Source organism: Dromiciops gliroides, chromosome 1, assembly GCF_019393635.1.
Source record: "Dromiciops gliroides isolate mDroGli1 chromosome 1, mDroGli1.pri, whole genome shotgun sequence".
In the NCBI taxonomy this organism is placed as follows: Eukaryota; Metazoa; Chordata; class Mammalia; order Microbiotheria; family Microbiotheriidae; genus Dromiciops; species Dromiciops gliroides.
Genome location: NC_057861.1, coordinates 638281620 through 638295675, shown reverse-complemented (window position 1 = coordinate 638295675; position 14056 = coordinate 638281620). Strand labels below are relative to the sequence as shown.

The 14056-nt window shown below is 37.8% G+C and overlaps 1 protein-coding gene across 3 annotated transcripts in view; it reads left to right on the top strand.

The window, feature by feature from the left end:
- Positions 1-14056, top strand: part of LOC122736007 (histone-arginine methyltransferase CARM1-like) — a 271431-nt gene that overhangs the window by 238409 nt on the left and 18966 nt on the right. For all 3 annotated transcript variants that reach the window (XM_043977993.1, XM_043977980.1, XM_043977985.1), the window contains one exon: positions 10809-10890. In XM_043977993.1, coding sequence (XP_043833928.1) covers positions 10809-10890 — 82 coding nt within the window. The remainder of the gene's footprint in view (positions 1-10808; positions 10891-14056) is intronic.

The window sequence follows — 14056 nt, the reverse complement described above, 5'->3', positions numbered from 1 at the left end:
TTCATTCAATTTAGTAAGCACTTACTAATGTCCAAGACACTAGAGAATATAGACACGAACAAGACATAGCGCCTGTACTCAAAAAGCTTATATTCTAATGATAGGAGAGATAGAAAGAGTACCCAGGTCAGTAAATACCAAGCTCATGCACTTTGCTTTTTTTTCTGTATGCATTGTGATTTCCTTAGGATGGTGAACTCTCAAAAAGAAAACTTATCCTACCAGTGTAGATAGACAACTATTCTGCAACTGATCATTTTAGAGAGCTATCTGGGGAATTGAAAGGTCCCCTGACTTGCCAAGGATTCCTTAGGCAGAAATAGAATTTGAACCCACACATTTCTGACTCTGAGGACAGCATTCTATCCACTATAGCATGTTTGCCCTTTCCAAATACAAAGTACATGCAAAGCAAATTATAGATAAAATAATCTCCTTTTTTAATTATAAAATTATTTTATTATTTTCCAGTTACATGTAGAGATAGTTTTCAACATTTGTTTTTATAAGATTTCTAATTCCAAATTTTTTTCTTCCCTTTCCTCCCTTCCCCCCTCCCCAAGACAGCAGGTAATCCAATATAGGTTATATATATACAATAACATTAAACATATTTCTGCATTAGTCATGTTATAAGAGAAGAATCAGAGCAAAAGCACCAAAAACAAAAGAAATAGTATGGCTCAATCTGTATCCATATTCCACAGTTCTTTTTTTCTGGATTTGGAGAGCCTTTTCCATCATGAGTCCTTTGGAACTTTCTTGTACCGATGTATTGGTGAGAAGGATCAAGTCTATCACAGTTAATGAACACATAATGTTGATGATACTGTGTACAATGTTCTTCTGGTTCTGTGGTGAGATAATCTCTTAAAGAGATTTGCCTAAGGTAACAGACTTAATATGTATTAGAGACAGAATTTGAAACCAGATCCTCCATAGCCAATGCTCTTTAATGGGATTGAATTAAATTGAATTGTATTGAATGACATCCTGTGTAGGTAAAGTATTCAGATTCAGACTAGATCTAGTCCAACCTCCTCATTTTACAGATGAGGAACTTAAGACCCAAAGACAGGAAATGACTTACCTAAAGTTAAATGGCTAATAAGTAACAGAGCATGGTTCTTTCCCAGTAGCCTTTGTCACCTAATAGAATTTTTAAAGTTTGAGGCAACTCCTAGCAAGACTTTTAAATGCTTTTCTTGGAATTCCTGCCATACCAGGTCACTGTCACCAAGTACCAGATGGTGCCAGATATCAGTAACATTAGTTTAACAGTCTGGCTCCCTCCCACGGGAACCTGGAAATAGAGCAGTCTCAGCTAGAACTGACTACTACTTGTTTGTAAACAGAATATGGAAATATTTACTCATAAACCCTTAAATTAAACAATTAAAAATTAATTAACTATATTATTAAACCTATGAGTAAAAGCAGATGGAGCAAAAATACAAAATGATGAGAAGGCATCTAACCCCTAAATGATACATTTGCCCACTTGATTGAAAGTGATCAGGTTATTGGGGGCAGCTAGGTAGCACAGTGGATAAAGCACAAGCCCTGGATTCAGGAGGACCTGAGTTCAAATCCGACCTCAGACAATTGACACTTACTAGCTGTGTGACCCTGGGCAAGTCATGTAACCCTCATTGCCCCGCCAAAAAAAAAAAAAAAAGTGATGAGGTTATGATCTCCAACAGGATTCTGAAGGCCAATTTTAAGCTCTGGGTAAACTTTGTATATATCTGAATAATAAAAGTAGCTCACATTTACATAGGTTTAAAACAACAATTCATATTGATGATTTTGAAAATACTCTTCCCCAACAGTCCAATGAAATATATACTACAAAAATTATTCCTATTTTACAAATGAGGAAAGCGAAAGTCAGAGACATTAAATGAATTGCCCAAGCTAACAATATCATTCACATCCTGAATGACTCTCTTTTCATGCTCTTTGGCATCTTATTTCTTTTTTCTGAGTTTTCCTTTAAACATGTCAGTAGCCTGAATTCTGTTAATTATCTTCACTGATTTACCTTTTATCCTGTCTACAGGCTATCATCAGTATAAAGAATTCAAATATCTGCCTTGTATAACCTAGTCCAGATATATTCCCTCTTGGACATGGTCATTTATGACTGTCCTGCCATGCTCAGAACCCAGTTTCCTTCAATAAGTCAAGTCAACAAACATTTAGTAATTTCTAACCCTGTGTCAGACACAGTGCTAAGAGCTGGTGATACAAAAAGAAAAGCATGGGGCAGCTAGATGGCGCAGTGGATAAAGCACCGGCCCTGGATTCAGGAGGAGCTGAGTTCAAATCCGGCCTCAGACACTTAACACTTACTAGCTGTGTGACCTTGGGCAAGTCACTTAACCCCAATTGCCTCACCAAAAAAGAAAAAAAAAAAAAAAGGAAAGCATGGGGCAGCTAGGTGGCACAGTGGATAAAGCGCTGGCCCTGGATTCAGGAGGAGCTGAGTTCAAATGTGACCTCAGAGACTTGACCCTGGGCAAGTCATTTAACCCTCATTGCCCCATTTTAAAAAAGAAAGAAAAAAAGAAAAGAAAGTCATTGTATTCTTTCTTTTACATCCATCTCACCTCCACCTTTTAAATACTGCTCCTTCAAAGCCCAGCTGAGGTATCAACTCCTCCAGGGCACTTGCTCAGATGCTCTAGCCAGAAGTGAGCTCTCCCTCCTGAAATTGTCTTCAAAGCATCTTCATTTCTCACTTGTTTTTATCACATTCTACTTTGTGCCACACATATTTGTATATATGACATATTCCCCTCCTTCCATTTGATTTAGACTCCCTGAAGGCAATCATTTTCCTAAGTGAACAATTAAATGATAAAAAACATAAATACTGAATTTAGAGTCAAAAGACTTAGGTTTAAATCTCAGTGTGGACACTTAGAAGTCACATGACCTTAGTCAATTTCCTTTTCTTCTCTAATCCTTAATTTCACTTTCTGTACAATGGAGATAATAACATTCACACTGTGGGGTGGGGCACACAGGGAGCAGAGGGGAGGTTGCAAAGAAATCACTATGTAAAATGTAAAAATGTTGAGGTGTAGTGAGGTTAAATCAATCTCATCTGTCCCACCTCACTTTGACATTCCTCTTGGGAATCACTCTCTTCTTTCAAGGCTTAACCAAAGTTCCCCTCCCCACATGAGGCTTTTCCTGATCCTCCCAGTTGGTAACTCTTCAAGCAGAAAATAGGGGACCAATCACTTTTGGTATGTATAGAGGAGATTCTTACACCAGTTCATATGAGACCCAGTGACCTCTGAAATTCCTTCCAGTGCTCAGATTTGATGATTCTGTGATGTGTGTGAGAGTTATTATTATCTTGGTCTTCTCATCTTCATGAAAAGGGTTCATATAGAATCAGTCCTGGGACAGTCTGCTCTCCTGCTTTCATTCCCTTAGATTCAGAATTCTAGAGATAATTATAGAAGTTGGTTACTGTTGGGTTTTTTTATTTGTTTTTTAAGAAAAAATATCTGCAACTAGGTGGCACAGTGGATAGAGCACCGGACCTGGAGTCAGGAAGACCCTAATACTTAGTAACTGTGTGACCCTAGCAAAGCATTTAACTTCTATCTGCCTTGGGTTTCCTCATCTGTATAATGGGATAATAGTAGCACCTTCCAGAGTTGTTACAAGCATAAGATGAGAATATTTATAAAGAATTTTGCAAACTTAAAAAGTATTATATAAATGTTAGTTATTATTAACTGCTTTTTGTCATTGAATAAAAGTTTAAGAATGTAAGTTTATTCTTCTAGGCTCCCTGAAAGCATCCTTGGCACAATACCTGGAGCAGACAGGACAAAGATATGTACCCCATCTCATTCCTAAATGATTGTGATCTCATCCAGGCCTCTGTATATAGAAAATTTTTCATTCCATGTAACTGATAGATTGAGTATTTGGTGTGACAAGAGATATTCAGATATTTTCCATAAGGTTTCAAAATCAATGTTAAATCCAGGCAATTGTGGGTAACAGTTGTATCTGGAATAATGGTCCTATATCACATATTGGTTGAACTCTCCAGGCTATTTTGAGGTCTATATATATAGGACATGGATTCATATTTCAAGTCATGATAGAGAGAGCTTCTTGTTAATGTTATTCTAGCCAGCCCATCAAGTCTTCCTAGGTATCCTTTCTGCAGCCTTGTAGTCACTTGCATAACTTCAATGGATCACTAAGTCCAGGACCTGTAAGGATAACTCTTTTGTAGTTTCTTTTCACCAAAAATAAATCTTCATGACTTAGCATTTGTTCAATACTTTTTTTCTGATGTATTGTTGGTTGAGCTCATGCTGGCATCACTTATGAAAGGTCTTCTGAATCCACTTTTGAATCTTAGCTGTTGCATAGGCTCCATCTGGAAGTAAAAGGCATGTTAAGTTCCATTTACATCCCCAATGCCAAGTATGTTTCCTGGCACACATGACGCACTTCCTAATCTTAGTGGAATCATCAAAGAAACAAAACCTATTTATATAAAATGCCTTGAAAAATGGAAGGAAAGAAAGGCAGTATGACATAATGGGTAGAGAGGGACCTCAAAAGCCCTGGGTTCAAGTCCTACCTCCACATTTTGACTGCCATAACCTTGGGCAAGTCACTTAAACTCTAAGTGTCTCTTAGACAGTAATTTGCTGAGAATGTGCTGATCTACATTGATATATGGAGTTTCCTCACTGAGGAATGCTCTAAACTAATAAAATCACAGTTCCATTCCCCTCTCCCCCTCAAAAAAGCTAAGGAAAAATAGATTTTCTATGACCCTTTACAATCTTTTGTACCAGAAAATTGAGTTGTGGAATGGCCCCATATAGTAAATGATTGCATCAATCAATAAACATTTATTAAACAACAACCACATTACAGACACTTAGCTAGGTTCTGAGGATACAAGGATAGTAACATACTGTCCCTGCATTCAGAAGTGCTTATATCTATCAACACAAACAACACAAATAAATAAAAATAGAGACAAAATGTTTGTCAAGTCAATACAGGGAAATTTCTGGAGTGGGAGGAGGCACTGGCCACTAGAGGTAATCCAGTTAGGCTACCTGGAAGAGGTGGGGTGCTTGAATTGAGCTTTGAGGGAAACAAGGGCATGGAGATGGAAGATGAAATCTTATATGTGAGAGACAGCAAATAGACCAGATTAGCTGAACTAGAGAGTATGTGAAGAGAAGCATGTAATCTTCAGACTAAGAGAAGCTGAAGACACATGGTGAAGGGACCCTAAATGCCAAACAGAGGAGTTTGTACTTGGTTCTAGAGACAGCTGGGAAGCATGGTAGCCTCTTGAGCAGGGGAGGTGGCCTGGTCAGATCTCTGCTTAAGGAAGATCATTTTGGCACATACAAAGAAGATGATTGGAGAGGGAAGAGACCTGAGGCAAGGAAGCCAATTAAGTTATTGCAATAGTCCAAATGAGATGGTGAGGGTTTGAATTTTGGTGGTGACCATGTGAGTGGTACTGAGAAGGAGACAGATAATGTGGTGATCAAATTGCCTAGACTTGACAGAATGGTAGTTATAGATTGGCCAGGGAGTGAGAGTAAGAGTCAAGGATGACTCTGAGTTTGTGAACCTGTGGGACCAAAAGGATGGTGATACCCTTGACAAAAATAGGGAAGTCAGGGATCTTTGGGCAAAGAAAAATTCTGTTTGGGACATGTCAAGTTTAAGATCCCTCTCAAACAGTTTAAAATATATAGCAGGCATTGGTGATAGAGAATGAGAGAGAGAGAGAGAGAGAGAGAGAGAAGGGCCACATAAAACCCTGTCTCCATAGAGATAACCAAACCTAGGAATCCCTTAAGAATGAATAATTTTCCTTGGTTACCCTTTTTTTGTTACCTCTTAAAAAGAAAATATATGTGGGTATTCTCCATTATCAGGGGAGATACAGGTGTTGTTGAAATACTGTGGGCAGAAAATGGTATTATCCTCTTAGGAATCTCCAACTTAACTATTTAGTCCACAGTTGAAGTCAGAGCATCCTTTGAACTCATGTATTTACTAATTTTAAAAAAAGTGCCTATAATACCAGTTTATTCATGAAATTTGAGTTCCTTGGGTTCTGAGTATCTATAAGGGATAAGGATTTGTGAAAGAAACAAAGGCAACCAATTAGAGTAAAAAGCCCTAGATTTGTTATGAGAGCCAAGATATGAATCCTGGTCCTGCTATTTATGAGGGTGTGACCTTAGACAAGCTGGGCTTTAATTTCTTTTTCTGTAAGATGAAAGAGTTGTCACTCTGAAGCTTACAGATACCTTAGAATAATACTTTTTTTAAAAGCTGAAGGAAATGCTCATTTTAAGCATAAGGTTAATGAAAATCTTTTTTAAATATTCTCATCTAACTGCACAGACTAGATCCGTGGGTCTCAAGAACCCCCAGACTAAGTGATCTGCCAGGTCACTTCCAGTTCTAACATTTTATGATATTCTGTGAGAAGAATGTGGAAAAAAAAAACTTTCTGAAATTTTGGTTTTACCCACTGGAAATAAAGAGAATTCATTAAAGGACAGTTGCTTCCAAACTCGTAGTCAACCAAGAAGAGAAACAAACAGTTTTGACATTCCTTAGTTTGGTGCCCAAATCACTTAAACTCTTCTAGTCTTAGTTTTCTCACTTGGACAATAGGTATAATGATATCTACAATCCCTGCCTCACAGAGTTGTTGTGGAAAAAGCACAAAGTAAATCTTAAAGCACTGTAGAAATGTGAGTGGTTACTTCCTCCACCACAATAATTGCCTGATGATTCATTGTGGTTGTAGAGGTGATTCTGTATTTCCCAGGCTATTCCAGTGCAGGGCAAGCAGGTCCTACTGAAGTAGAAAGTCTTTCCATACAAACTTGCTGATGAACTATGTGTTGTCTGAGAACCAACCTAGTTTGGAGAGTCTCCTCATGCAATTGACCACAAGGTGATAAGAAGCTCTTGAAAACTAGCCACTAAGGCATAAAGGGATTGTAACCTGTATGGATGGATGGAACAATACTCACACTAATGAAATGATGACTCCTTGAAGCACTGACATGTTATTGTGTAGACAGAGATGTTCCATCTGTTATAGGCACAGAGAAACCAAACTATGATCTCTACTTGGGAAACAGCAAAAACTTTTAGAGGAAGAGTGTGTGTGTGTGTGTGTGTGTGTGTGTGTGTGTTCACTGTGTGCACATGCCATTCTAATTAAAGCATGGCAACAGCACCACTGGTGATTTTACAAATGTGCAATTCCCCTGAGACTAAGAAGAGAAGTGTGGGAAAAGAGCCCATTGCCTGACTATGAAGAGGGTGCCCACAAAGCCAAGTTTCCAATTCTTAGAAATTTTACATCTCTGTCTGAAGTGCAGCCTAAGATAATTAAAGCAGATGTGAGCTGGCATTGCTCTGGGATGCCTAAGAAACATTTGTCATGGGAATAAATCAGAAAAAAATCATCCTAACAGAAGTTGGGGATGGCAGCCATGAGTTTCATCTTATGAGGAAATATCATGGGATTTAAAGATGGAAAAAAAGATTTTAGAAATCTTCTACTCCCAGCTCCTAATTTTGCAAGTGAGTAAATTGAGGACCAGAAAGGAAAAATTGCTTGCCCAAGTAACTTGCAGAGCTAGAATTTGAACAAAGATCCTCTGACTTGAAAGCCAGTGCCTTTTCCACTATGTACTATAATCATTTAGAAGTCACTGTCTCCTTCTGAGTCCTCTCCCATCATCCATTCATCCTTATATTTGTACTTCACTGGGTCTATGATCACATCTCTGAAAGTTCTTCAGGTGTTAGAAATCAAAACCCATTCACACCTTCCCAGCCTGTGTGACTATTGTCCATGCACTGCCATAAATCCTCCCTGAATAGTGTTAAGGGTCCTTGTTTTTAAAGAAGTTTTTCTTGGTTCTAACAAGTCGATGGTCTGAATGCACTCAGACATTTGATTCACAAGTGATTCCCACATTAGTAACCAGTCATTTCTATTCTATTGATGTGAAATTGATGATTGCCATTCCCAATGCCTTCCAATTCTCTTCTTCAAGTATTTGTGATATATAGATATGAGGGATCTGTGTTGTCTACAAGCCTCCTTCATTTCCTGATCCTAAATTATGTTTTCCGGAGTATTTTTCACTGTCCTTCACCATAATCTCCTTTACATTGAATTCAGTGAATATCAACACTTAGAAACTCTTATTTAGTTATTCCTAGAATCTCTTTACCACTTCATCTTTTGCAATACATAAATATTTGCATATCAGCTACAAATATCATCATGATTTCTTTTTGTTAATGCTCATCTTACATTCTCCAAGGCAAGATGACTAATTATAACAAAACGATTTCTTCTTGTTGCTTTTGGACCCATAATGAAACAAACTCCTTTATTCAGCCAAGAACCTGTGGGCTTTGTGTCTACTTAGCCTCATATTATTTAGGCTTCTTTATAATGAGAATGTCGATACTTATGCATTTCACTTCCTCTAGTAGCATATCAATTTTGTCATCATTCTCACATTTAGAGTACCCATAGTTAATTTATAGATTTATATATAAAAATAATTAATCATCTAGTGGTTAACCTACTGGTGATGTAATTCTCCATACTTAGCTAGGCTTTCACCATTACAATCAATCAACATAAAGTTATTAGTCATCTACTGAGTTCCAGGGGGCAGCTAAGTGGTCCAATAGATAGAGTGCCAGACCTGGAATCAGGAAGACATATCTTTGTAAGTTCAAATCTGCCTTCAGATACTTACTAGCCATATAACCCTGGGCAAGTCACTCAACGCTGTTTGTCTATTTCCTCGTCTATAAAATAAGTTGGAGAAGGAAATGGCAAACCATTCCAGTCCGAAAATTGGATCGTAAAGAGTTGGACATGGCTGAAAAAATGTTCCAGGCATTGAACCAAGTACTTGGGGTACAAATTCAGGAAATAACCTCTGCCCTTAAAGAGCTTATCAGGAGAAACAACATGTTTATATATAAATACATACAAAATATATGCAATATACTGCCAACTTCATTGACCTTCCCACAGAGACCTTTAAGAGGGAAGAGAATCTTGGGTATCTCACAGTTAACTGTGATAGAAGGAATCTCTACTATTACACAGCTAAATTTGAATTGCTATTTTCCTGAAGAAGACTGATAGTTAACTGTCATTTGTGAGAAGATTGAGTGTTAGCTGTCATCATGTGAAACACTGAGTCTAAGAGTGTTAACTGTTATCTTTAGAGAGAACTAGTTGGAGGAAATTAACTGCCAACTATGAGAAGGTTGTGAAAGACTTTAAAAGCCAAACAGAAAAGTTATGTGATCATAAAAATTATAGGGTACCACTGGAATTTGTCGAATAGGGGAATGACTATGAAAATCACTTTAACACCTGAGGGGAGAGACTTGAGGCAGAGACACCAATTAGATTGTTGTAATAATCCATGAAAGGTGATAAGGAACTGAACTGGGTGACAGAGTAAATGTGAGTAGAGAACATGAGGAAAGAAAAGAGAATGATGTCATTGTAATAAACATTTATGATATAATTTTTTTTAATTTTTAATAGAAAGCTAATTTTTGTAATGTTCTTGAGTTCTTCATGCTCAGTTTTAACCTCAAGATGCAATGCCTTGGCAGATGTACCATTTATGACAAATTTGCCAACACTGAACCTTGTTTGCTACGCTGTAATACTAACTGAAAATATGCTACAAATAATAATTAAATTGAATTCTCTGCAAAACTTCTAGAGACAAATCCTTTCAAAAATTAAAAATATAATTTTACTAGAGAAAACTTGGGCACTCTTAGGTTAAAGTCACATAATACAGCTGTGTGGGTAACAAAGGGCCAAAGCATATGTATGTATGTGTATATAAAATATGTAATATGCATTTATTTATATTTATTATTATTCGTAATTATAGCTTAGTGGATTCCTACCTTTCTTTTAAAACCCAATTCAATATACCATTATATATTGTTATTTATAATGTAATATGTACCTATTATATTTTTTTAATCAGACCTGTCACTTTGTGTGGGAAGTGGGGTATTCCCAATATGGAAATTTCCTTTATCTATGTAATTTATTTGTAAATCATAGTCTTAGGGTGTTGTCTTGCTGCAGACTTGCCCTTGGTCACAAGCTAATGTGTGTCAAAGGTAAGATTTGAACCCAGGTTTTCCCAATTCTTAAGTATGGCACCTTATCCACTGTGCTTTGTTGCTTCACAATGTTTGATTACATCTGTCATTACAAATAAGGGTGGTTGTGATGTGTGAGCAACTGCCTTCCTGGTATGATTTAATCAGTAAGTAGTACTAGAAAACCTGTTTGCCCTAAGAGACTTTCTCACTAGCCTACCTAAAAATGTTTTTCTCCATTTCACTATTTTTCCCCAGTTTCCAGACATGCTAAACTTTTCAGCCATGTGCAGATCGGCAGATCTCATTGTGCCAAACCCCCAGGCAGAGTTTTTTCATGCACTCTTGGCCTTCAAATCACCAAAGGTACAGCTTAACCCTGCAATCCACCAGATGAAAGATCATTTTCTATCCATGTCAGCCAAATTTTTTTCAGGGTTCCCTGAAAGGCATTTAGAAGTCACATTCTAAATTCTGTATACAGACTGCTAGTCTATCACTTCCCTATAGACTATAGGACTTTCAGAGAGGATTAGGATAAACCCTGACTCTCTCCCCCTCAACATCATACCCTGTGTTGCTCATTCTAGGTACCAACAGAGTTTCTATGGGGTCAATCTTTCCAGCCTCCGTGGTGCAGCCTTGGATGAATACTTCAGACAGCCAATTGTAGTAAGTGTAATCTCTCTTTATGGGGCTTGGCATCCTCACCAGAACAAGTTTTGATGTGGAGATGGAAAGGAAAACCATGGTTTCATTTTTTCTGGCCCTATTGTGATAAACTGAGAGGAGAAAGGGCAGTAAGGAAGTTCAGGCAGCAATATTTTCAAAACATTTATGAATGAAGTTGAAGCAAGAGATGTGACAAGAACAGAATGGGAAAGAAAAGATTCTTTGTTTTTCATTTTAATTTTTTAAGGATTCTTTTTTAAATGAGGAAATTGGAGAATATTTGTTAACAAATAGGAGGAATATTGTTTGAAAAGTTCAAGGATGTTGAAGGTTTTTTAACAGTACAGCAAGGGCCATGAGTCAGCCAAATTAGAGTGACCCTACGGAGGAAAGGGGGTAAAAGAAGAACATCTGAAGGAGAGACCTCTTTGGCAGTGGACGTATACTCACTAAACTTTTGTCCCTCTCCAACATGTAGCATCGAAACAGAATTCAGAGTCCCAGGCTTATAACCTTAATCAAGTTGCTGAAGGACATTTGAGGAAAAACATTGGGGAAGTGTACACCCTTCAAAATATTACCATTCCAAAGTCCATCAGAAACTCTGAGAAAGATTCATTTTGTGAATCCTTTATTGGTCAAGTTCTGCCAGGCCTCCTCTAGTATTCACTCCTTGGTTCTAGTCATTTTTCACTTTCTCTTTGTAGTACAAGAATATGGCACAGTGCCTCACTGATAGTAGTCTCTTAACCAACAATTGTCGAATTGGACAGAATCCAATAGCCATGTACTCCCACAAGTGCCTAATACCAATAATTTCTTTCAGCAGTCTAAGAATAACCATTTGATATCATCAGCATCAGAGAAATTCCTGATGCTTCTAAATTAGTCCCCAAGTAGCAGGTTCCAACAGCAGCAGCTGATTGATCCCAACTTTGCCTCTTAGAAGATTGCCCTTCCTCTGTCATATATACTTGCTCTCTCATAATCGGTCCAGTGTCTGGGATTGCCTAGCAAGCATAGCTCATTTCCTTCCCAACAGACAGAGCCCCAGAGCATTTCCTTACAGGCATTAGAAAGGGGTTCCTGCTACTGACTGTGCAGTTTTTGTGCTCTTCCATCTCTACTTTGATTTCTCCTCTTTGATCAATCATTCCATCAACAAGAGTTAATTAAGCTAAGTAGGCACTGTACTAGGTACTGGGAATGCAAATATGTGAATGAAACAATCCCAACTCCCTTATGGTGTTCTTTCCCTTCTTCTACCATACCCTGTTTCTCCCCTGTGAGCTCATGCTGCCCAAGGCTTCCAGATGTAACCTCTGCCCTCCCTGACCCAGACCTCCCTGGGCAGAATCCCCTGCTCTGGCCCTTTCCCAAACCACCTTGCCAACCCACAATTAAAACAATCTGTTCTATGCCTTGTTTCTTTGGGGAAGACCTTTCTCTTTCCCTAAGGAACAGATATATAATTCATGTTAAAGTTTTAACAGCTAATAATGGGTGCTAATGGATTTAAGTATTATCTCTCATATAACATTTATTTAAAGTCCTTTATAAATATAAAATAGCCATATTGTTTATTTAACCAAGACCATCTGGAGGCATGTCTTGGTTAAATTCAACAAGCAATTTTTCAGCACAAGATACTAGGGCAAAGTGAGGTAGGTATTAGGGGTGGAGAAGGGGGCTTTTTGGTGCTTCCAAAACGCTAGTACATAGATAGCTATCTATTTCATCTGTTTCACCTACATGGTGTTTACCAGAGTCATTGGTCACCCAGTAGAAATTGATTAGATTGAAAACTAAACCACAGTCCAATCAGCCTAAATGACAAAATGCCAGTCCTGAGACCCAAGTCAATTCACCAAGCATTTATTAAGCATTCCCTTTGTAAAAGGCTCTAGGGGTAGAGAAATGGAATGAAAACATCTCAGACTCTAGGAACTTATGTTATATTGAAGCAGAAATGACAGCCATAAGCTTGAATTACCAATTCAAGCCATTATACTTTGTAGACTTTTATTGAAAAGAATAAAGAAAAACAACTTTCAGGTCTTTGTTTTAGACTTAAAATGCTTTTAGACTTATAAATGTCCCTCACGTTTTACTCAACATAAAACAAAACCCATTGAGCTTCACCAGAATTTCCCTGGCCAATTCCTTGACTTTGTCTCATTAAACTACTCACACTCAACACTTTACAATTCCAATCTGTTTTCCTTGGCTTCAGGGATACCCAAGCCATTTGGGGAAACTGAGGAAACAGAAAATTCTGTTGGGCAATTTATGACTGCCTTTGTCTGCCACCACAACACACAGCTCACCCTAGTAAGACTGCTGTTTGGAGGGAGAAAAAATAGATTTAGGAGAACAGGATAACTGAGATAATGAGTTTTTCCTCCTTTTCCTGTAGAGTATAAAAGGTGGGTGTAGGGAATTCTTTACTAGGCTGTGGCCTAGTATGAAGAAAAAAGTTAGAGGAATTTAGTCTTATGATTGTTAATAATGTTGTTATTATTGGTCATTGTTCACATCTATAGAACACTTTGAGGTTTACAAAGGATTTTTTCACAACCATCTTGTAAGGTATAGATAGTGCAAGTATCATCCTTATTTTATAGTTAAGGAAACTGAGACTTGAATTATTACTTTCCCATAACTGATAAGTCTCATAATTTCTACTTTCAAAAATTTATCACAGCTATCTCCTTCTCTTTCCTCACATGATTAACTCTCTTGTACAAGCTCTTTTCACCTTATTGCTCCAGTTCAATTTCTGAACTGATTTCATATTCCTCCCTTTCTCATCCTCTCTCTTCCATCTAAACTGGCCTATTTTCTGTTCTCCATGTGTAACATCCCATCTCCTGCCTCGGTGAGTAGGTACTGGCTAACCCTTATGCCAAGGAGGCTGTCTATCCCACATCACCTCTCCTTCTTATAATGCCCTGGCCTCCTTTCAAGACTCAGGTCAAACAGTGTCTCCTACACAGCCCTTTTCTTATCCATCCTCCTCCCATATTGTGAATGGTTTTATCCCCCATGAAATTACTTTGCATCACCTTTGCATATATTTTGCATTTACTTAACCTGTGTCTATGTTGTTTCTGCCAATAAAAATGTAAGCTCCCTGAGGGATGAGACTGTTTTATCTTTGTCCTTT